Source organism: Amyelois transitella, chromosome 26, assembly GCF_032362555.1.
Source record: "Amyelois transitella isolate CPQ chromosome 26, ilAmyTran1.1, whole genome shotgun sequence".
Classification (NCBI taxonomy): domain Eukaryota; kingdom Metazoa; phylum Arthropoda; class Insecta; order Lepidoptera; family Pyralidae; genus Amyelois; species Amyelois transitella.
In genome coordinates, this window is record NC_083529.1 from 839,767 (window position 1) to 865,659 (window position 25,893).

Genomic DNA, 25,893 nt, shown 5'->3' on the forward strand with positions numbered 1-25,893 from the left:
TCCTATTCAATAAAAGTTATTTTTAAGCAATTCTTTAGTCAACTTTAATAAACAAGGAGAAACGTTTATATAAAAATTAAATATTTAAGTAACAAACGTGATTATGGTACGGAACCCTCAGTGCGCGAATCCGACTCGCACTTGGCCGTACTTTTTTTTATTCTAACACCTTATCAGATCGACCATGGACGCTCTTAACGCCAGAATAAGAGTCATTATACCATTTCATTTTTCATATTGTTTGCTAAATCGTCTCTCATATGAAAACCCAAATATACTACTTGGGTTATACAAAAGGCGGAATCGAATCTGAAATTGCTGAATCGCGTGTCATACTTTTGTGTTACTGAACACGAAGGTAGCTAACGTATAAAAATACTAGCTCTTACCCGCAACTTCGCCCGCCCGTATTTCCTATATACATACATATATGTTCACGTCTATGTTCCTTGCAGGATAGACAGAGCCAACAGTCTTGAAAAGACCGAATGGCCACGTTCAGCTATTTGGCCTAATGATAGAATTGATATTCAAATAGTGACAGGTTGCTAGCCCATCGCCTAAAAAAGAAGTTTGTAAGCCTATCCCTTAGTCGCCTTTTACGACATCCATGGGAAAGAGATGGAGTGGTCCTATTCATTTGTGCATTGGTGCCGGGAACCACACGGCAGAAAACCTACCTACAAAAGAAGACAGGTTTTTCGAAAATACGACGGTATCTTTAGTTTTTATTGGGATGAAAAATATCTTATGTCCTTCTTTAAGTTATGTACATACATACATACATATAGTCACGTCTATATCCCTTACGGGGTAGACAGAGCCAATAGTCCCGAAAAGACTGAATGGCCACGTTCAGCTGCTCGGCATAATGATGGAATTGAGATCCAAATAGTGACAGCTTGCTAGCCCATCACCTAAAAAAAAGGATCGCAATTTTATAAGCCTAACCCTTAGTCGCCTTTTACGACATCCATGGGAAAGAGATGGAGTGGTCCTATTCTTTTTTGTATTGGTGCCGGGAACTACACGGAACTATTTATTTAAAGTTATGTCTTAGTTATATATACTCAAAATTTCAAGAAGATTGGTTTAGTAAATAACGCGTGACAAACGAACAAATGAACTTACTTTCGCATTAATAATATTATTTATTAGTCGGGACACTTATATGATGGATTTGATAATTAATATTGTGGATGAAGCGAAAAAGGACAATAGAATTAATGCAAGTGAAAATAAGTAGTTTCTAAATGTATATATGTATGTATGTATATATTCTGAATGTGTATAATGTATATATACATATATGTATGTGATTTAATCAATATAAAAAAGTATGTAAATAAGAACATAATATATGTATGTACGTGTGTTTATTTATTTGATATTTGTTATTTTATGATAATATGTTTTAGGTTTATTAATATCAGTAAGTTTATGTAAAATTATATCATATTAATTATGTACACAAGCTAATGCCTTTCTTTATATTATCCTGTCGTGGGCCTGCTGGAAGAAATTTCTCTAGAAAAAATACTGCCCTTGTTCTGAATTTCTCTTTAGTTTAAGTTCTATTCTTATTTATTTTTCCCTTGATGTACAAAAATATATAAATAAACATTACAGGACTTAATGCACAAACAATTATAACCGAAATTAAGTAAAGAATTGGACCTGATTTTAATGAAGAAGTGGAAAAATTTAGTCTCTGTCTACCCCTCCGGGAAAAAGGCGTGCTTGTATGTATGTATGTAATTAGACATGATCTAGTAAAGTTTTCCATAAGAACCATAGATTTTTTTTTAATTACGCTTCAAAATAAACTTAGTCTATATTTTTTTATGTTTTTATTTTGATAACATCTTATAGTACATAATGTAAAAACCGTTACAAATTAAAAAAAAAGAACAGCCGTAACAAGAATTAACCATAGACTATAAAAGGCTGTCAACACGCACTCAACAGGAATTAAGAATACAGTCCCATTAAGAATACGGTCCCATTAACCCTCGGAGGCCCAAAACCGCATTGACCTAACGGGTTAACAATGCACTTTATATTATGGAAGTGTTTGTACGTGATATTAATTAGAATGCCTACTCAATTACCGTCTCTGTCTACCACTCCAGGAATGATGCGCGTTTGTTTATTTCTAGGTTCTTTTGATAAATAGGTTTTTAAATTTATAACCTGTCACTATTTGGTTCTCAATTCTATCATTAGCTGAACGTGGCCGATCAGTCTTTTCAAGACTGTTGGCTCTGTCTACCCCACAAGGGATATAGTCGTGACCATATGTATGTAAATTAATTTAAATAGTATAATTATTATATAATTCAGCACAAAAATGTAAGTAAAGTAAAGTTAGTACTAAACTTTATTACTAAAACAAAGTTTTTGCCCGACGCTTCCATGGTGACATCGATTAAAATTATAATCAGAAAAAAAAATCAATAATTTTTGTGTAACAACTTCATCGCTAAAACTACGAGGCGAATTTTTGATGTTATTTATAACAAATAACTTTTTATATCCTGATATTAACAGAGGAGTAAAATAATTGAGAAAAAAAAAATAATCCAGCCAAACTCCAAATTAATTATGCATACATGTAGTCACTTCTATAACTTGCAGAACTGACAGAGCCAACAGTTTCGAAAGCACTGAAAGGTTCAGCTGTATGGCTGAATTATTTATTTAAACTTAATTGCATAAAATACAAATATAAATGTGCCGTGTGGTTCCCGGCACCATTACAAAAGAATAGGACCACTCCATCTCTTTCCCACGGATGTCGTAAGAGCCGACTAAGGGATAGACTTGGGATTCCTCTTTAATGTAAATCCCTGCCAATCTAAGGTCTGCCGCGCCGATGGATGCATGGCTAGGGGCGAGCCTAGTCTCGAGCGTGCCACTTCCGCCATGGGGTTGGGCGACCCCCAGGTAATGGCTAGCCTTACCCTGGCATGCGGGGCTCTGCTGGGGCGGACAAAATTGTTCCCTTGCGTCTCGTGGGAATCGCATGGATGCAAATTTTTTAAAAGAGCACCTAAATGGCGGCGATGGTGTCCGCACCCCATCACGTCTCGTTCCCGGCGGGAGCGGTATGCGGTCTGCTGAAAGCCGCTTTGCGACGATGAATGTAAGAGGAGGAATGAAGGATAAGATTGAGGAAGTATGCCAGATGATGGATGAAAGACGTTTGGATGTGTTGTGCGTGAATGAAACGAAGCGGAAAGGATGCGACGCGACGCAGCACGGCCCTTACACGGCGTATTGGTCTGGAATTTCCAGTACCAGCCGAGGCTGTCAAGGGGTCGGTCTAATTCTTTCTGCACGAATGGCTGAGTGCGTGAATGAGTATGAGTGTGTCAGCCCTCGTCTTCTATGGATTAGGCTGAAAGTTGGAATCACTCGGATCTTCGTTCTAGGTGTTTATGCACCTTGGGATGTGGGTTCGAGGGGTACAACATCAGCAAAAAGCGAAAACGAGGAGTTCTGGAATAGTGTAAGAGAAGTATTGAAAGTTACCAAGCCAAATGAGAAGATTATTATGTTAGGTGATTTTAATGGATGGGTGGGTGTAAAGCGTGATGGATATGAGAAGGTGCTTGGTGCGTTTGGTGACGAAAAGGTGAATGATAATGGAAGAAGTGTATTAGAAATTTGTCTAGAGTGGGATCTTTTTGTGTCGAACTCAATGTTTCAACATAAAGAGATCCACACCTACACAAGAGTGGAAGGTATTTTAAAAAGTATGATAGACTTTGTGATTGTAGATGAAAGATTGAAGAACAAAGTGCTGGATACCCGTGCATATCGCGGTGCTGGCATTGACTCGGACCATTTACTGGTGATATCCCGGATAAGGGGTATCTTCAATCGCTGGCGGCACAGGGTAAGGGAGCAAACCAGCGCTTTGGAAAGAGTAAAAGTAGAAAATTTGCAAGATATGGATGTAGGTAAGAAGTATATTAATAGACTGAAGGATGAATTTGAAGATTTAGAGGAAATGAGCGATATTGAAGATGGATGGAAGGAATTTAAAGAAAGAATTGTGAAAGTAGCTGTTGAAGTGTGTGGTGTAAGTAGAAGAAGGAAAGGAAAAAATCACAAAAATGCGTGGATGAGTAAAGATGTGCAAGAACTTGTGCGATTAAAGAAGAAAGCATGGCTGGATTTGTTAGCAGCAAAAGCTAACTTAAGAATGCAAGAGGTTATAGATGAAGATGTGAATGAAGCACGTAAGGAATATAAGAAAATGAAAGATTTGGTTAAGAAAGCTGTGATTAGAAAGAAAGAAGAGTATAAAGAGGATTTTGATAAAAGGCTATCAGAAGACTTTCAGTCAAATCTGAAAGTATTCTGGAAATCCGTAAGGTCAGCCCGAGGAAATACTATAACCAGAGAGCTGACTAGGATCAGATGCCAGGATGGTAGCGTTGTGAAAGGAGAAGAATGTGTACTAAAGATATGGAAGGACTATTTTGAAAGTTTATTTGAAAAAAGGAAGGAAATAAGAAAGATTTCTGCTATAGCGAAGAAAAAGAGAATGAGATGGAAGGCGAAATTGAAATGTTCGAAATTGTGGAAGCACTTAAGAGTATGAAAGCGGGAAAGGCTGCTGGGTGTGATAGAGTGTCGGTCGAGATGCTTAAAGCAGGAAAAGGCGTAGTAGCTAGTCAGTTGTACTGCCTTTTCAATTTGTGTTGGAGAAGCGGCCGAGTACCAAAAGATTGGTGTAAGGCTGTTATCGTGCCACTTTACAAAGGAAAAGGGTCACAGCTGGACTGCAAAAATTATCGTGGTATAAGCCTGCTTAGCGTCGTCGGCAAATTGTATGCTAAGGTATTGATTAATAGAGTCAGGAATGAAACTGATGACAAAATATGGGATGCTCAAGCGGGATTTCGAAAGGGAATGGGATGTACTGATCAGGTCTTTTCCTTGCGGTGCATAGCCGAAAAGTTTTTGGCCAAGAGTCAAAAAGTCTATTGCACATTCGTAGATCTGGAAAAGGCCTATGACAGAGTTGAGAGGAATGAATTGTGGTCAGCACTTTCTATGCATGGGGTGAGCAGTCTCTTAATACGAGCACTGAAATCCTTATATGAGGATTCGAGTGCTTGTGTCAGGATAAACGGAGCGCACACTGAGTGGTTTAAGATTGAGAAAGGCGTTAGGCAAGGATGTGTTGCGTCACCGTGGCTGTTCAACCTATTTATGGATAGCTGCTTGACAGATTTGAAAGAGTCTAAAAGTGGATTAAGGATGAATGAGTTACTCGTCAAATGTCTGCTCTATGCCGACGATCAGGTTATACTGGCGTCATCAGCGGAGGAGTTACAGGAGATGGTAAACTGTATGCATGAAGCTTTAAAAGAGAAAGGAATGAAAGTGAACGTAAGTAAAACTAAAACACTGGTTTTTGAAATGGAGAAAGAAATGACAGCATGTAATATTTTGATTGGAGGAGAAAAAGTGGAGCAAGTGAAAGAGTTTGTATATCTAGGATCAAAGTTTACATCAGATGGCAAGTATGATAGTGATATTGAAAGGAGAGTGAACGCGGGGAACATGGTGAATGGAGCTTTGCATGCCTTTATGAGCAGTCAGAAACTATCCAAAAAGGCTCGACTGGCTGTGCACAGGGGCGTGTTGGTCCCGACATTAATGTATGGGAGTGAAAGTTGGGTATGGCAAAAGAAGCATGAAAGCAGAATAAATGCAGTGGAAATGAGAGCGTTAAGGAGTATGATGGGTGTGAAATTGAGTGACAGGATAAGGAACAGCGTGATAAGGGAATGTTGTGATGTGAAAGAAGATGTAGTTACAGGAATAGAAAAGGGTATGTTAAGATGGTTCGGTCATGTGGAGAGGATGAATGAAAGCAGGTTGACTAAGCAGATATACAAGGAGAGTGTGGAGGGAAAGGTCGGAGTGGGAAGACCTAGACGAACGTATCTTGATCAAATTAAGGACGTCCTGGTAAAGGGTCAGGTCAAAAGTACCCGAAACCGCCGAGCTTGTATGAAGAGAGTTATGAATGTGGACGAAGCGAAAGAAGTATGCAGAGATCGTGGCAAGTGGAAAGAGGTAGTCTCTGCCTACCCCTCCGGGAAAGAGGCGTGATTTTATGTATGTATGTATGTATGTACAAATATATATCACAATTGGCGGACTTAATGCATACCTGATCATTTAAATATTTATAGTTAAATTAATTATCCAAAAAACAAGAACCAAAAATAAATCATCACTACACAACCATATCGATAACAATATATATTTTTTTTTTGCTTTCATTTCACATCCCTCGCCGTACGAAGATTTACTTTGATTCGCTGTCAGCGGGCAGTGTGGATGCGCCTTAACAAATTACACGCGCGGCAGGACATCACACCCTTAAGTGGTGGTATTGTCAAGAGGGAATTGATATGTTTTGTGTGGTTCCGTACAATTCGAAGTAGTTAGAAGGATTTTCACTTAGGTCTGTATTGTTGTTAAAGATTATATTGTCGTGTGGTTTTTCGGCACCGATAGAAAAATGATTATGACCACTCATATCTTTCCGTGGATATTGAAGGGTGACTAAGGGACAAGCTTATTGACTTGGGATTCTTCTTTTAGTTGGTGGGTACTTCTTTTAGCAACCTGTCTCTATTTGAATCTCAATTCTATCATTCAGCCAAACAGCTGAACGTGGCCTGTCAGTCTATCAGGTCTGCTGGCTCTGTCTGCCCCGCAAGGGATATAGATGTGATGATAAGATACGATATCCATCGGAAAGGGATGGGCTAGTCGTTTTCTTTTTATATTGATGCCGGGATCCACACGGCACTGCTGGGAACCACACGGCATCTTACGGTACCCTAGTAAGTTAAAGAATATTAAATAGCTTGTAAACGCTTGTATTTTTTGTTATCTTGACTGATTATTTCAACACGTATCAGATTTTTAAACATTTAAAAAAAAATGTTGGCGTGTAGGTACATTTTTTTTCTCATAAATGCTTAAATTCGTTGGGATAGAATGATTGCATTCGAACAATGTCACGAATTACCTGTAGCCTGAGGCTTCGTTCGCCATAAATTAAGAAGATATAAAAACCCAGTTTTTTCTTATCACAGAAGGAGTGTGGGAGTAATCCCGCCTTACAAAACTAGTAAACAAAAACTTTACTAAACTAAAAACTGGGGAACCAAAAAAAACTTTTGTATACCAAAATTTAAGTCAAACCAAGCCAATAAATATACTTGAGAAAACCGCATTCGGCTTGAAGCAAAAGTTTACGCGTGATGCGCGTACAAACATATAGATAGATAGAAATTATTAAAATATCATATAGATTTTTTCTTAATACTTTTATAGAAGTGACAATGAACAATTATAATTTTGTTAAATACATACCTACGTGTACTCACGTCTATATGCCTTGCGGGGCAGACAGAGCCAACAGTCTTATTTTTATAAATAGTTTTAGTATATAACATTATTTTCTTATCAATTTTGTTATATGTATGAATAGATATCAATTCTATTTTACCCTGGATGTAGTCTCGGTTGCATTCTCACCATTCTGGAGAAGAGCCCGGGGTATGCCTTTGACCATGGATCCTGGATTGGGTGAGTCAGGTTTTAAACGAAGCGATTCCCGTCGGGCCTCCGCAACCTTTGAAGGGGAAACCTCACCCGTATTGGATCGTACATGGTCAAAAATCCTGAATGACGTGAATAACATATGAAAATTAACATGTAACGACGTGCCGTGTGGTTCCCGGCACCAGTACAAAAAAGAATAGGACCACTCCATCTCTTTCCTATGGATGTCGTAAAAGGCGACTTAGAGATAGGCTTACAAACTTGGGATTCTTTTTTTTAGGCTATGGGCTAGCAACTTGTCACTATTTGAATCTTAATTCTATCATTAAGCCAAATAGATGAGCGTGGCCTATCAGTCTTTTCAAGACTGTTGGCTCTGTCTACCCCACAAGGGATATAGACGTGACCATATGTATGTATGTATGTATGTAACGGCGACCATATATATTGCTTTATATCAGTTACGAAAACAGACGTAACTTCTAATACAATAGAATGACGTATTCACAGTGAAAATATAACACAAGTCTATTGTCTATGGTGACAAAAAAAATGACCTAATATGCGGTTCTATTGAATGCACATTGATGAGGTAGCGATTGTTCTGAAAAATATTTTTTTTTTTTTTCATCTTTTCAGCCAGTCTTGTCACTCAAATTTTTCTGTTTCTCTCAAGATAAATAAAAAAAAATACAGCGGTCTTTTTTTTAATATAGGTATATACCTATTTTGATAATTGTAGAAATCTTTTTCATACATACTATACAATCACGTCTTTATCCCTTACGGGGTAGACAGAGCCCAAAATGACCGAAAGGCCCCGAAACCTATTAGATATATAGCCGAGATATTATGTATAAATTTAGGTTTCCAGGGGACTCTAAATAAAAGGAACATTTAAATTGAATATAGAGACCGGCAAGATTAATTTTCATTCACTCATTCATAATACAATCCGGGTTAGGTACTGCGATGTGGTGATAGAAACATACTTACAACTACCTTCCGTACCATATTACGTCTTATCCCTTACGGGGTAGATAAAGCCAACAGTCTCGAAAAGACTCGAAACATACGTTCAGATGAATACCTATATAAATGATAATAATAAAGCTGGTCTGACTACCTCTTCTCTTTCCAATGGATGTCGTAAAAAGCGACTCAGGGATAGGCGTATTAAATTGGGATTCTTCTTAAGTAATGGGCAAACAACCTGTCACTATTTGAATCTCAATTCCATCATTTAGCCAAAAGGCTCTGTCTGCCCCGCAAGGGATACAGACGTGACTATATATGAACACTGGTCTGGTAACAAAGACAACACGAAGGTTTCGGCTGTTTCTCATCCCGCCCAGATAGTAACAGTCAATCAAGGGACTGGTCGACATTCTAGGAATTTGTCAATAAGATTTTGGACACAGATAAAAAGTATTTTCTGATCAAATTAAGGACGTCCTGGCAAAGGGTCAGGTCAAGAGTGCCCGAAACCGCCGAGCTTGCATGAAGAGAGTTATGAATGTGGACGAAGCGTAGGAAGTATGCAGAGATCGTGGCAAGTGGAAAGATGTAGTCTCTGCCTACCCCTCCGGGAAAGAGGCGTGATTTTATGTTATGTTATAAAAGTATTTTACATTATCTGTAAGCATCGTTAGGTCGTGAGATATGGGGCACAATCTAACACACATTATGCGATAGGCTGCTATGAAATTTAGCACGTTTGTTAATACTGATAGCCAGTGGCTCTCAAACTATAGTGTGAAATAAAATTGTATTAATTAAAATTAATTTTTTTTTATATATGATTAAAATTAAAATTGCATTTATATAAAGATTAATTTGTATTTATATGTGGCCGATGTTTTTACGTATACGATGGGCCACGTTCAGCAGTTTGGCTTAAAAATAGCGTTAAGATTCAAGTAGTGACAGGTGACTAGCCCATCGCCGAAAAGAAAGTTCCCAAGTTTATAAGCTTATCCCTTACTCTTCTTTTACGATATTCGGTGCTGGAAACCACGACACCACTCAATAAACTACTATGTTACTAAAACTAAAATAACGAAATTATCTTTAATTTTTATGTAAAAAATACAACGCTTTAGCTTTATAGTTACCGTATCTTGGCAGATTAATTTTCGTTGAAAATATGGAAACTGGAACTTACCTGAAATAAAAAAATAATACTAAATAAATTAGATCACACATACATCCATCCATATAGTCTATATGCCTTGCGGGGTAGACAGAGCCAACAGTCTTGTAAAGACTGAATGGCCACGTTCAGCTGTTTGTCTTGAGATTCAAATAGTGACAGGTTGCTACCCCGTCGCTTAAAAGAAGAATCCCAAGTTTATAAACCTATCCCCTAGTCGCCTTTTACGGCATCCATGGGAACGAGATAGAGTGGTCCTATTTTTTTTTCTATTGGTGCCAGGAGCCACACGGCACAAATTGAAAGTCAGAGAAAATAAACATTTCCTTTCAACTACACTCCAATTGGGCGGATCAAGTAAAAATACATACATATATAAATTAAAAGGCAAAAAGAAAAAATCTTAACCATTTATTTTGCAGAGAGAAAACTCCGAAGTGACAGTGATTGTGGCACGTTTAACCTGCATTGCAGTAACCTCAAACTTCCGAGTGTTAGCACTTTATAAGTTTCAAGAGTGTCATTTCGGCCATTTTGTTTTTGGTAAACGGTTCATAGATCGGTAGGTGACCATACAGACAAACCACGTGAAACCACACGGCATTACAATTAACACTACTATGATTTAAACAATGTCGAAATATATACATACACACATACAACACGTCTTTATCTTACGGGAATGGCGGAGCCAACTGTCTCACAAAGACTGTGTCATTTCACGACACAACATACACTGTTTTATTTAATGAAAATCTCAGTATGGAAAGAATTCTAATACAAGTACATGTTTCAATACTAAAACTAAATACAAGTTTCAAAGTCTCATAAAATTTGACAGAATTTAAGCGTAAAAAAAATTAATACCTAAATAAATAGGTAAAATACTTGGATTCCTTGACTTCCTGTCACTATTTGAATCTCGTTCCATCTCTAAGGCATAAAGCTGAACGAGGCCTACCAGTCTTTTCGAGACTGTTGGATCAGTCTACACCGCGAGGGTTATAGACGTTACTATATATACGTATGTATTATTATAGAAAAAAATATCCAGTAAAAATCCCCGATTTCAAAACTTTCCCCAATTTTCGTCGCTTTTCTTAACGCGAATCTTCAGAATATTTAAATGCACAAGTAGTTCACGAACTAAGTTTAAAAAAAAAAAGAGTAAACAAACTTTCTCAAACTTCAAGACGAAAATGACAGTCCCGACAGGAAACCACGTAATTAAGTGATCGAAACTGGGAACTTCGAGCAACTCCGTGCCTTAACTTTAATGAATCACCTATCCCCACCTCCCTTTTGTGCTGTACTTTTGTTGTTCCTGCACAGTTTGAGAACCTTTGTGCTTCTATCGTAAGCTAAGAACTTAAAGTCTTCTCACTTCAAACCTGGCTTTAGTCCCGGTTGCATCCTCACCGCTTGTGAGAGGTGCCCGGGGTATACATTTGACCGTGGATCCTGGATTGGCTGAGTCAGGTTTTAACGCAAAGCGACTCCCATCTGACCTCCGCAACTTTTGCAGGAGAACCTAACCCGTATTGGATCAATCATGGTTACACATCTAGTTGCAGGAATGTGTATGTTTCCTCACGATGTTTTCCCTCATAGTATTCAGCTGAGAACCTCCTGTATTAGTATGGAAATAATTGCGTAATATATATGTAGGTAAATACATATATACAAAGGAACAGACGCGGGAAGCGACTTCCCTTTACAACTATGTCTTCTTCTTCTTAAAGAACTTAAGAATAAGAATTTAAGAGATAACTCTTCTCGTTGGAGTTTAATGGAGCGTCGTATATAAAACAAGATAAAAACCGCGGGAATCCGTTTTCTTTTATTCACTATAAAAGGTAAAATTCTCTCTAATAGAAAACGAATGTATTCACTATAAAAGGTTAAATTCTCTCTAATAGAAAACGGTCCAAACAGCAATTACACCAATTTCCTAAACTCTTCGGTTGGAAGTTACTTCCACAAACCTCCTGTTACGGAAGCTGTATTGTGCAAGTTTGTAGGAATTTTTATTATTGCATTGTAGTTTTTGTGGTTGCTCGATCTCTTTTTTACGCGACTAGATGTGGTTTCCGGCCCTTAAGAATGGAACCAATCCATATCTTTCCCATGGGTGTCGTAAAAGGCGATTAAGGTATATGCTAATAAAGTTGGTATTCTTCTTTTAGGCGATGGGCTAGCATACATACGTACATACATAAAACACGCCTCTTTCCCGGAGGGGTAGACAGAGCCAACAGTCTTGAAAAGTCTGAAAGGCCACGTTCAGTTTTTATTATGGGCTAGCAACCTATCACTATTTGAATTTCTATTCCATCATGAAGCGATACACCTAATCGTGGGCTTTCAGTCTTTTCAAGGCTGTTGGCTCTGTCTACCCTGTAAGAGATAAATGTGTGAGTTTTGACTGACACACTAGAAAAAAAATAATAACAATATTTATGAATTCAATGGGTCACCTTACAGTTTGAGTACCGCTGTTTGGATGCGGTAAGCCAAAACAATTTTCATTACATGCGTATGCGCATTGTCCAGTGCGCTGTCAATTAGGATGGATGTGCGGTTTTGTGTCGCTTTGTTGGTGCTTGGTGGGACTCTCGCTTTTTCCGGAAAAGGTAGGATAAATCCATACTAATATTATAAAGATTTTGTATTTTTATTACTTACAAGAATAAACTTAAAAGTTACTGAACCGATTTTGATGATATTCGACATAGAGATAAATGAAATCTCCAATATATACAGAGATAGATGAGCACGTAAGCTATTTTTTTCTGCAAATTCCCACGGGAGCGAAGACCGGCGCTAAAGCTTTAATATTCTTATAACATATACATATACATATACATAGACGGCCTCTGTGGCTCAGCGGTAGTACGCTTGTCTGTGACACCGGAGGTCCCGGGTTCGAATCCCGGTCAAGGCATGATGAGAAAAGAACTTTTTCTGATTGTCCTGGGTCTTGGATGTTTATCTATATAAGTATTTATTATAAAATATAGTATCGTTGAGTTAGTATCTCGTAACACAAGTTTCGAACTTACTTCGAGGCTAACTCAATCAGTGTAATTTGTCCCGTATATATTTATTTATTTATTTATATGTATATCCCGTCTTTATCTCTGACGTAATAGACAAAGCCCATAGTCTTGAAAAAACTATAAGGCCACGTTCAGCTGTACGGCTTTCGAATGGCATTGAGATTCAAATAGTGAATAACTGCCAGACCATTTAAAAAAAAATAGAAACCCGAAAAAGCCTTTTCCTTATTTAAATTTTTAATATGTAGTTTCCAGAAAAAATAATAATATGTATTATGTAATTTTCATATATGGATCTCTTCCCCCTGGCTTTAGTTCCGATTGCATCCTCACCACTCTGGAGAGGAGCCCGGGGTATGCCTTTGACCATGGATCCTGGATTGGGTGAGTCAGGTTTTTACACGAAGCGACGTCCATTTCGACGAATTTTCACCTATGTATATTTAATCAAAACAGATAGGCTTACGTGCCGTGTGGTTCCCGGCACCATGACAAAAAAGAATAGGACCACTCCATCTCTTTCCCATGGATGTCGTAAAAGGCGACTAAGGGATAGGCTTATAAACTTGGGACTCCTCTTTTAGGCGATGGGCTAGCAACCTGTCACTATTTGAATCTCAATTCTACCATTAAGCCAAATAGCTGAACGTGGCCATTCAGTCTTTTCAAGACTGTTGGCTCTGCCTACCCCGCAAGGGACATAGACGGATTATATGTATGTATGACTTGGGATGATGATTGCTGTCGCATTTCCGTATTGTGTATTGTTATAACTTGATGTTTTCTTAAAACATAATTATACCCACTTAATGCTTATAAATAGTACTTTATTTGTGTCTTCTCAAGATGTACTTGACTAACTTTATTAAACACGGTTGAGTTTTACATACTACATATCACGTCACGTCTATATCCCTTGCGGGGTAGACCGAGTAAAGTCTTGAAAAGACTGATAGTCCGCGTTCAGCTGTTCGGCTTAATGATAGAATATGTATCAATATTGTTATTACAGTACAATCATTAGGAAGATTAAGTTAATACATGCATACATACATATAATCAAGTCTATATCCCTTGCGGTGTAGACAGAGCCAACAGTCTTGTAAAGACTGATAGGCCACGTTCAGCTATTTGGCCTTAAGATTCAAATAGTGACAGGTTGCTAGCCCATCGCCTAAAAAAGAATCCCAAGTTTGTAAGCCTATCCCTTAGTCGCCTTTTACGACATCCATGGGAAAGAGATGGAGTGGTCCTATTCTTTTTTTGTATTGGTTCCGGAAACCACACGAACATATAGTGTTATTAATGTGACATTTCAGCTGGCTATGTCTACTCCGCAAGGGATATAGACGTCATTATGTGTATGTATTTATGTTCCCATGCTATACATAAATCCGGCCATTACAATTTGTCTGTTTATAATTCTTCAGTCAGCAGTTTCGGTAAAACAATAATGTCGGCAATTTTTGGCGGATGACGTAAAATATTTGTTGACACGTGTTTATTATTTACCGTCCGCTACATTATTTGTCACCTTTGACAAAAAAAGGAGGATTCTATAGTTGTGGGCAAGTGAAATATTACACACGTTCTTATAGTCACGCCGCTTCTTAAACTAAACTGCACTTTGCATACATACATACATTCATAAAATCACGGCACTTTCCCGGAGGGGTAGGCAGAGACTACCTCTTTCCACTTGCCACGATCTCTGCATGCTTCCTTCGCCTCATACATACATAAAATCACGCCTCTTTCCCCGAGGGGTAGGCAGAAACTACCTCTTTCCACTTGCCACGATCTCTGTATACTTTCTTCGCTTCATCCACATTCATAACTCTCTTCATGCAAGCTCGGCGGTTTCGGGTACTCTTGGGAATGGGGATATCAGGAAAGCCCAGACTATTGATACATACATACATACATACATATGTTCACGTCTATATCCCTTGCGGGGTAGACAGAGCCAACAGTCTTGAAAGGACTGAATGGCCACGTTCAGCTATTTGGCTTAATGATAGAATTGAGATTCAAATAGTGACAGGTTGCTAGCTCATCGCCTAAAAAAGAATCCCAAGTTTGTAAGCCTATCCCTTAGTCGCCTTTTACGACATCCATGGGAAAGAGATGGAGTGGTCCTATTCTTTTTTGTATTGGTACCGGGAACCACACGGCAACAGCCCAGACTATTGATAGTTTCAAAAATCTCGTTATGTCTCATTATCTTTCTACTCTATCCTAAGTATATGTTATTTGTATGTATTTATCTGTATTTATGCGTATTTGTATGTATTATATGTAGATATATATTATGTATGTATTTTATTATGTTCAAACATTTATTTATCTTGCTCTGCGCCAACGCCAATCTCCTGTCTGATTTCCTTCCACCCAAAGGTTGACTGGAAGAGATTGCTTTAGCGATAAGTCCGCCTTTGTACCATCTATTTTTGCTTTGTGTTGTTTTGTATGTTTTACTCTTATGGTGCAATAAAGAGTTTTATCTATCTATCTATCTTTTGACCTGACCCTTTACCATGCACTTTGCATCGTTCCCTTATACTTCATTTGCTTTATCCACATTAATCAATCTTTCGTTGAAGTTTGTCAGTTAAAGGTATACCCCCGGGCTCCTCTCCAGAGTGATGATGATGCAAACGGGGAAATTACGAAATTTCATGTTAAGATCGAATTTTTTTTTAGTGCAATTGCGTAAATATGATTTCATCATCGTGACATATTGCTTTTGTTTACTAAAATCCATTGTCATACACATCACAAACAAATTTAAAATAATAGATCATAATAGATAATAAACATTGCATTGTCATCATTCAAATGACATACATACATATAGTCACGTCTATATACCTTGCGGGGTAGACAGGGTCAACAGCCCTGAAGGGACTGGCAGGCCACGTTCAGCTATTTGGCTTTATGATATAATTGATATTCAAATAGTGACAGGTTGCCAACCCATCGCCTAAAATAAGAATCCCAAGTTTAAAAGCCTATCCCTTAGCCGCCTCTTACGACATCCACGGGAAATGAGATGGAGTGTTCCTATTATTTTTTATATTGGTGCGGGGAACCACACGGCACATTGACACACACAGTCAAATGACGTTCAAATTAAACAGTTTATTTAATTTAATTACAGGGTACTACTGCAGAGATCCTGACACTGGTAAACTCCACACGGTGAATTCAACATGGCGATCCATATCTTTCTGTGGCAACTACACATGTAGGCTGAAGAGAAGAGATCACCATAATGAGAAACCTTTGAGAGAATTCCAAATATCTGACTTAAATCTATTAGGAACAATTACACCTAAAACAGTGATTAAATCTGTGGATACTAAGAACAGATCTGCTGAAACTAATTCTGATCAAGAAGAGAAAATAGCAGTTGATAATTCTGTATCAAACAAAACAGTATCAGAAAATAGATCAACAGATAATTCTGGGGAAAGTAAAAGATTAGAAACGATTTTACATAAATTATTAACGAATATTTCAGATGCGAACGGTTTGAAGAGAGATAATGAAATAAGAATTGATGATATGAAACCAGACAGATATTTAAACGATAAGGAAATAAAAATAATTTCTGATCTACTGCATAGTGTTAAGAAAAGTGATTTAGAGACAGTCGTTGACATATATAGTTTAGCTCAAGACATTTATAAAGAGTTAGATAAAAAGACAACAGAGGCAATTATTGAGGAATCAGTTTCAGAATTAGCAAAGAAAGAGGAAAAAACTTTTATGTCAAAAGTACCACATACTAAACTTGTATATGAATACGAGCCTATGTATATTTCTCAGAAAACAATGACGGAGATAAAAAATCAAGAACACGATGTGCTTTCGGAATCATATCCAAAAATAATTCATAATGAAATTATTCATGGTTACAAACCAATACAGGTTATAGGTCCACACAAAACCAATAACATAGCAGATATGCATAAAGAAGCATCTGAGATAGTTCCATCATATAATACGCCTAAATTTGAAAGTCCGCTTCCAACCCACAAACCTTTACCTACTCCAAACTATGGTCAATTGCCTTATTATTTCCAAATGTTAGATTTTCAAAGACAGTCTTCATCCGTCCATCCATCTACAAATACGTATTCAACATATCCTGTTACAGAATCATCATTTACATCTGAAAAGCGTTCAACACCTCCAACTAACTATAAATCAAATGAGCATCATAATATTAATCGACCCGTATTATTACCTTATCCATATTATCAAGTTCGTTATAATGCATCTGGTTATCCTTTCAACTACTTCTACGGTGTCAACCCTTACCACGACGCTTACAGGAAAGAATACAACCCGTACTATGTCACTCGCACCGCTTTTACCAATAATGCTAATATTCCGGAAAGATCTTACATCCCTGGATCTTTAATTGACACATTACTGCCTAAAGATTACAGCAGAAATCAGAATAAAATCGATTGGAAGACTGATTCTTTATCAGATGATGTGCTTGACGAAATAAGGGCACATTTCGAGAGTAAGAATATACTGTTTAAGCCTATCTGTTTGAGGAAGAAAGTCAAGTTGGAGAAAGTTGCTAAAGTGCTTAAATTGCACGATAATAACAGAGAAAAGAGAAGCACTTCATCAGACGAGCGAGATGTTGTGAAAAATGATGACATTTACGAAGTTTACATTGAAAGTACCACGTAAGTTATTAATACTTTTTCATAACATACATACATATAATCACGTCTGTATCCCTTGCGGGGTACATAGAGCCAACAGTCTTAAATAAACTGATAGGCCACGTTCAGCTGTTTGGCTTAATGATAGAATTAAGATTCAAATAGTGACAGGTTGGTAGCCCATCGCCTTACTAAGAATCCCAAGTTTGTAAGCCTATCCCTAAGTCGCCTTTTACGACATCCATGGGAAAGAGATAGAGTGGTCCTATTCTTTTTTGTATTGGTGCCGGGAACCACACGCTAAAATACCAGTTAAAATAAAGGTACGTGCGCAATTAATAATTACCTGTATTTTTGAAAAATAAATAATATCCAGTTACGGAAAACAGTCCGTTTATGTTTACCATGGTTTATGGAACCCTAAAATAAAACACGTCCCAAAACTAAGTGACAAATTGATTCTAACAAAAAAAAAGCAGGAATTCAACCCTTCTGGGCAGATGTGTGGTCGTGAACATGGATGCCCCTTATCATTGTTTTTTGTGTAGATAATCGACAGGGGAACTAAAAACGAACATACATACACACATAAAATCACGCCTCTTTCGCGAAGGGGTAGGCAGAGACTACCTCTTTCCACTTGCCACGATCTCTGCATACTTCCTTCGCTCCATCCACATTCATAACTTTCTTCATGCAAGCTCGGCGGTTTCGGGTGTTTTTGACCTGACCCCTTTACCTTTACTCAAAACGTAACTTGATCAAATTAAGGACGTCCTGGCAAAAGGTCAGGTCAAGAGTACCCGAAACCGCAGAGCTTGCATAAAGAAAGTTATGAATGTGGATGAAGCGAAAGAAGTATGCAGAGATCGTGGCAAGTGGAAAGATGTAGTCTCTGCCAACCCCTCCGGGAAAGAGGCATGATTTTATGTATGTACGTATGGAACTAAAAATCTCTTAATTCCACATTAAGAATACATCTTTTATCATACATAGTCTTCTCAATGTTTAGTTGTACGGCTTTATGATAAAATTAGATTCAAATATAGACAGGTTGCAAGCCTACAAAAAGAATTCCAGGTTATTAAGAATGCCCCTTAGTCGCCTTTAACGATATCCATAAGGAAGGTTGGAAAGTGCCGTGTGGTCTCGGTACCAATAAAAAATAATAGGACCACTCCATCTCGTTCCCATGGATGTTGTAAAAGGCGACTAAGGGATAGGCTTATACTTGTAAACTTAGGATTCTTCTTTTAGGCGACGGGCTAGCAACCTGTCACTATTTGAATCTCAATTCCATCATTAAGCCAAATAGCTGAACGTGGCCTATCAGTCTTTTCAAGACTGTTGGCTTTGTCTACCCCGCATGGGATATAGACGTAATTATATGTACGTTAGGTTGAAAAGAACCATACGGCCCCTTTTACAACGTCACAATAACACATTTAATTATTGTTGATTTTCCGCTACTAGCATCATATCATCGATAAAAACCTGTGTTATATATAAACGATTCAATAAAATATTTTAACCAAAATTTCACCAAGAAAAATATTAACACGTATAAATAAAGCCTTATTTTCGGCTCTCTCGCTCGATATCAAAATGAAATATTGGTTCGTGATATTCCAATAACCAATAACTGGTTAATATAACTTCAGAGCGTCTGTAGTATATACCTACATATACAATAGACGCTGATATAGAAAGCCATCAAATTTACATGATTTTTTTTTTAGTTTTATAGATAATAATAGCGTAATATTTTCATACAAGTGAAAATAGCAAGTGGAATTCCATAGTATCTGCCTACCCCAATGGGAAACAGGCGTGATGGTATGTATGTATGTGTACGAGTATGTAATATTTTCATACACAATGATAAAAATTAATGATTGAATTGAGATTCAAATAGTGACAAGGTTGATAGTCCATCGCCTAAGATAATAATCCCAAGTTTATAAGCCCTTAGTTGACTTTTACGACATCCAAGAAAAGAAAGAGATGGTGTGGTCCTTTTCTTAACTGGCAAGAACCACACGGCATTATTTATTTTGGTAATAAAATGTCTTTGATTTACAGATGCCTGAACGATGTGGACCCTGGTTTCTTTAGAATGGGCAACATTTCCGCTCCCTATCCCGCTTGCTGTCCTCAAAGGATAAATCGATAGGCAGAAACCATACACAACAACTTTATTTTAAGATACATTTTTAATACTTATTGAAAGTTACCAACCATTCTAAGAAAGTCGCAGAGATAATTGATGTTCCTAACACAAAAAAAAAAATAAAAATAAAAAATAAAGGTTCTCATTGCAATGTTTCGGTTAGTCAAACCAAGCAAATTTTTTTATGAATTACAAAAAAGTTTATTTATAAAAACAAAATCTTTTAAGTCACAATCACAAACTGTCATTTTTGTTTTCTTAGTTCCATTTTCAAAATCTATTTATAAATATAGTATTTGTAGGTTTAAAATAATTTTGTTATACATAGACTCATAAAGCGTTCTGTGCTCTTTTTCCGTTAGTCATATCTTACGAATGTGTTACCTATACTTACTTATTTATTACAATTTTACTTTAAGATGTAAATATTTTGTATTTTTTAAATAAAAATATTATAAAGAAATATATTGTCTTTTTAATTCTTCTTCCTAGAATCATTATCATATATACATACAATCACATAATCATGTCTATGTCCCTTGCGGGGTATACAGAGCCAACAGTCTTGGAAAGACTGATAGAATTGAGATTCATATAGTGACAGGCCATCGCCTACAACAAGAATCCCAAATTTATAAGCCTATCTCTCAGTCGCCTATTACGACATCCATGGGAAAGAACGCCGTGATTCTTCTTTTATTGGTGCCCGATACCACACAATAAGCGACAACCACATAAAACTAAGCACGTTCATCAAAAGCACCATCCTACTAATATCATAAATGCGAAAGTTTGTATTTCAGGATGTCAGTATGGATGTTTGTTACTCTTTCACGCAAAAACTACTGAACCGATCACGATGAAATTTGGTATGTAGTTGTTAGCTGAAGACTCAGAATGACATATAGTCTACTTTTTAAACTAGATATAAATAAAAAGTGATGTTAATTTCAACTTGCAGTTTTATTTATTCGCACAACACATTAGGACAACATTTTACTAAAATAGACAAGAAGCAACCATTTTGAAGAAGTAAAAAATAATATCTGAACTTAACTGTTACCAACTTAATATAAATAATAATAACATTGCAATATTGCCAACATTTATCCCGGAGTTCCCGCGGGATTGATAGTTAAGTTAGGGTTTCCACGCGGACGAAGTCGCGGGCGACATCTAGTCTATAATAAAAAACGAATCTCCCACCACTATCCATAAGCGAGTAAATTATTTTCCCCGCCATTTCCCAAACGAAAACCGTTCCAACCCTCAGAAAAATGGTCGGTTACATATCTCTATTTGGAAGCGCCGATAAAAAAAATAATGTCTTACATTAAGGCAAAGACTTAATTTAAATATTTCTGATGCGGTTCCCGTCTCTGTCCCTCGCCGCATTTCTCGTATAGCCCCGTCCTTGTCACTCTGACAACGATAAGTCAGTGTGGTGTAGAAGGAAAATGCTTTTTTAAGTGAACCCTCACTGTGTTTTTGTAACAAAATGTATTATAACGATGTAAAAGGCATCAGGCCATTAGGTCGATGACTTTTTTATGGGCACGAAGGGTTTAATTACGTAGTTCTGATGGAATTACTGGAACTGTTACCGTTTAAGGGATATTAGTTAAAGTTTTACTTTTTTAAGGCGATGGGCTAGCAACCTGTCACTATTTGAATCTCAATACTATCATTAAGCCAAATAGCTGAACATGGCAGCTGAAAAGGGCGTCAGTGCAGAAGAAGCGGTAACAAACTGCACTGCAGCATTTTCTTCAACAACGTCAACTTCACAACTATCCAAACTAACAATTATAACGTTATCGTAAGAGCATTGGTTTTATAAATAAACTTGACAAATCCATGACTAATTGGCTGACATATAAGAATTGAAATTGTGTGAAAGTGATTTGAAATTTATGACATGAAAACAGGATTTCTCGAAAATCCCGCGAGAACCGAGCAATCCCGTCCGCGTGAAACGAATCCCACGGGATTTTTTGGGAAATTCTCTCTTAGCGCACCGCTAGATCACTTAAAAAACTTTCATATCAAATTTTAAGTCTAGACCTAGTGATTTAGGCTTTGTGTTGGCTTTTAGTCAGAAATGAAAGAGTTTTATATACATATTTACCTACTAGCTGTCCCGGCAAACGTTGTTTTGCCATAAAAATATTTTTTAAGTAATTTCTAGTTAAAAAAAAATGTTAAGGGTGGACAACTCTTATCACTAAGGGGTATGAAAAATAGATGTTGACCGATTCTCAGACCTACTCAATATACTCACAAAATTTCATGAGAATCGGTCAAGTAGTTTCGGAGGGGTACGGGAACGAACATTTATTTCTCTATCTATTAGCATAATTTTATGTCATAATTTTACATGGCATACCTTTGTTTAGCCTAATAATTGTTACGCATTATATTATTTGGCATAACGTTTTAAGCATATTTCTTTAAGCATACCTACTATTAGCATAACCTAACCTAACCTAAGAAGTACTCGCCTTATAGTGCATTACACTACATCTGCATCTTATGCGTATTGAAATAGTATGCCAAAACCAATTATCCCAAAAAACTATTATGACAAAAAAAGATTATGCGTAACTCGTTATGCCAAACTAAAATAGGACAAAAATAAATAGTCGAATGAAAGGGATCCCGAATTTTATATATAAGGTTTAAAAAAAACATTACAACCATATTAATGAGTATCAAAAGAATGTCCCTTTTTACGTGTCACAGATTATAAAGGGTAACACCAAAATATTTGTTCAAATCCATTGATAACGTCGCCTCTACCTGGATTAGCGCATTTTTTTGACGTCCACAAAGAACCTGATTCTGAACTTTATTTTCATTAACCCACAGTCTTAATTTCATAATGGAAGAATGTAGCATGTTTTGAGACGTCACGAAATTGTGTATTAAAAAAAAAATTAGACTTTATTATCATAGCAATAAAGTTCAGGAACAACTTGTTTTTAGACGTTTTCACGAACCTGTTTAAAGCATTTTAGACTTTATTTTCGTACGATTAAGATTGTAAAACATGTTTGTTTTTAGTATATCATGATTCCTACCTTTGTTAAAGTAAGATGTGACAGATCTAACATCTTGTTCAACATTTTTTAAGATAATATTCGTTTAAATTTTTTAGGCTTCCTGTCACATCTCTTTTTTTTGTCATTTTCCGTATTTATTGTCTTCGTTATTATACAGCTTTTAATTATGAATGTGCCGTGTGGTTACCGGCAATAATAAAAGAAAAAATAGATCAAATACATCTCTTTCCCGTGGATGTCTTAAAAAGGCGACTCAGGGAAAGGCTTATAAATTTGAGATTTTTCTTTAAGGCGATGAGGTAGTAACCCGTCACTATTTGAATCTCAATTCCATAATTTTTGGACGGCCCCTTTGGCGCAGCGGCAGTATGCTTGTCTGTGACACCGGAGGTTCCGGGTTCGAATCCTGGCCACTCCTGATTCCCCGCCACAACTTTCTCTGATTGGCCTGGGTCTTGGATGTTTATCTATACAAGTATTTAATATCGTTGAGTTAGTATCTCGTATCACAAGTTTCGAACTTACTTCGAGGCTACCTCAATCTGTCTAATTTGAAAAAATAATTAATAAATCCCTGCAGCGGAACGCAGCGTTTCAAACTATTGACTCTGTCTAGCCGTCAAGAGATACAGATGCGATATATGTATGTAAAAACCTGTCCCATTGTCGTTATTCATTCAGTACAAAACGTCATCAGAGTCATGATGATTCCACTCAAGATACTAAATGTCGTCTTGGTTACAACAATAGCTTAATTTTCAAACTACGTAAATCATCCTGACACTATTTCGTTTATAGACTAAGAGCTAAGGTTAACTTGTGAACGTTGACAAGGCCTATCTTTATTTCGTTAAGGTTAACCGCAGAGTAAAAGAGAGAGGGAATCTATCTATATTAATATTGTTAAGATATAAAGTTTGAAATTTTAACTGTTCTTTTTGAATTAAAAAATTCTTTCAGTGAGAAAAAGGTACATGGTACATTAAATATATGAAAATCACGCCTTCTCGGAGGGGTAGGCAGAGATTACATCTTTCCACTTGTCACGATTCCTGTATACTATTTTCACTACATCCACATTAATAAGTCTCTTCGTGCAAGCTCATCGGTTTCGGGTATTCCGACATTTTGCCAGGACGTTCCCGATTTGATCAATAGGTACCGTACATTATCTGATCTGCGGGTATTATGGACTATGTATCACATGCACTGAATGACATATAAACCTATAGCCTAATTTAGTCAGTGTATATACTTTACGCTCGTTAAATGGTCTAAGGGTGTACCTACATATATATATATATATATATATATATATATATATATATATATATATATATATATATATATATATATATATATATATATATAATCACGTCTATATCCCTTGCGGGGTAGACAGTGCTAAAAGCCTTGAAAAGACTGATAGGCCACGTTCAGTTTGGCTTAATGATAGAATTGAGATTCAAATAGTGACAGGTTGCTAGCCCATCGCCGAAATGAAGAATCCTAAGTTTATTACCCTCTCTTTCGATGACTTACAATAACAACTTCACAAATTAATTAACGGTTGAATATTGAAAAGTAAACTTAAACAAAAATCGATCCGGCCTCTCAGACTAACAGGTCTTGAGGTCACAAAAGCTTAATGAAATTCCTACTAAACATAATTGAAGCTATAATGCCTTGTTAAAATCTATTGTAAGGCTAAACAATGAATTATTTGGCCGTTAATTTATGGAAGCCATTGTTCAGTTTATTATTGAACGTGTGCATAGTTTTAGTCGTTAAATTGGTTTTGGATAATTTAGTTGGTTAGTTGAAGATGCCTGAGGGAGTCGCTATGAATGAATTAATACATTTTGGTGAATATCACCTCGTTAGTTTGTTTGTAAGTTAGTTCGAAAGGTTTACTATTAGATTTTATGAGACGCTTCGCTCCCTTTGGAAAGTCTAGAAAAAAAGTCAGTAAAAAAAAATACGGCCGGTTTGAGAACATACTACTTTTTTGTAAATCGGTTAAGAAATACGGACGTGTGTTTGTTTGTTAAACCGATTTTGATCAAACTTGGTACTTCAGGGAAAACAGGAATTTAACTTTAACGCAAACGAAGGTTCGTTTAAAAACTTACTTTAATTAATTTTATTCGTATTTATTTTGTAATGTAACGTAATGGAAATTTTAATTGTTTTTTTTTTATTTTATCTATGAAGAGCAACATAATAAGAACGCTTTGAAATGTATGTAAGTTGAAATGTATTGGTACATTTATGTATAATACAATAAGAAATATCTTTGAAATTAGATTAGAATTAGAATATCTTTGGAGTTTTATAGTTACTTCTTCCCCTCCAAATTAAATATGTATTAATATATAAATTTTAACTCAAAGGCAAAGTAGTTATGGCTTGAAAGCGTAACAAACACATGTGACGTCTCCAAACGTCAAACGCCACCAGCCAATCACAGCGCGTATGCTAAATCGCGCAAGCAAAATTTTCCACGAACTCGGATCCTTATTCGGATGCTTATTTCACCAGCACCTATATCCAGAAAGGTGAGGATGTATCAAGGCTAACACGAGATGGGAGAAATATATATGTTTTGTAAACGAGTTGGTATCAACAAAGTAATAAACACGTAGCTACTATATTACCAGGATAAATGATGCAGTTCCCGCTACTCCTGGCTATAAATATATTGCGGGTGCTCATAGGAAGCTAAATAGCTACTTTGTTCAAGATATACTTAAGTTAGAAGCGCCGGTGGTAGAATGGTTGAAGTGGCTAAAATCGTGTGGAGAGCACAGGTTCAAATCCTACCTCGGTAATGTACTGACTCTTTTCTGAGTATATTAGTTTGAGTGCTAACCGATGGTCTTGCGGTGAGAGAAAATATCGTGAGGAAACCTGCACATTATGGTAACTAGATTTGTAATAAAGATCCAATCAGTAAGGTGCCCCTGCATAGTTTGCGGAGGTCAGATGGGAGTCGCTTTGTGTTAAAACCTGACTCTCCCAATCTAGGATGCATGGTCAAGAGCATACCCCGGACTCTGCTCCAGAGTGGTGAGGATGCAACCTGGACTAAAGCCAGGAGAAGGTAACTATATATATATTTTTTTTATATAATAAATATATACGGGACAAATAACAC

The 25,893-nt window shown here is 36.8% G+C and overlaps 2 protein-coding genes across 2 annotated transcripts in view; one reads left to right on the top strand and one right to left on the bottom strand.

The window, feature by feature from the left end:
- LOC106131721 (protein madd-4) overlaps positions 1 to 25,893 on the bottom strand; it is a 319,633-nt gene that overhangs the window by 139,896 nt on the left and 153,844 nt on the right. The window lies entirely within an intron of this gene.
- On the top strand, positions 12,323 to 19,677 carry LOC132903461 (uncharacterized). The gene is made up of 3 exons (XM_060951897.1): positions 12,323 to 12,390; positions 15,977 to 17,525; positions 19,587 to 19,677. Exons 1-3 carry the CDS (start codon positions 12,327 to 12,329, stop codon positions 19,675 to 19,677), a joined length of 1,704 nt encoding a protein of 567 aa, XP_060807880.1. The 5' UTR covers positions 12,323 to 12,326.

Excerpts from the sequence above, each read along its gene's own strand:
- LOC132903461 (XM_060951897.1), top strand. The coding sequence starts at position 12,327 with ATGGATGTGCGGTTTTGTGTCGCTTTGTTGGTGCTTGGTGGGACTCTC. Across the intron at positions 12,391-15,976 it reads TCTCGCTTTTTCCGGAAAAG|GGTACTACTGCAGAGATCCT; the intron begins GTAGGATAAATC and ends ATTTAATTACAG. Across the intron at positions 17,526-19,586 it reads GTTTACATTGAAAGTACCAC|ATGCCTGAACGATGTGGACC; the intron begins GTAAGTTATTAA and ends TTTGATTTACAG.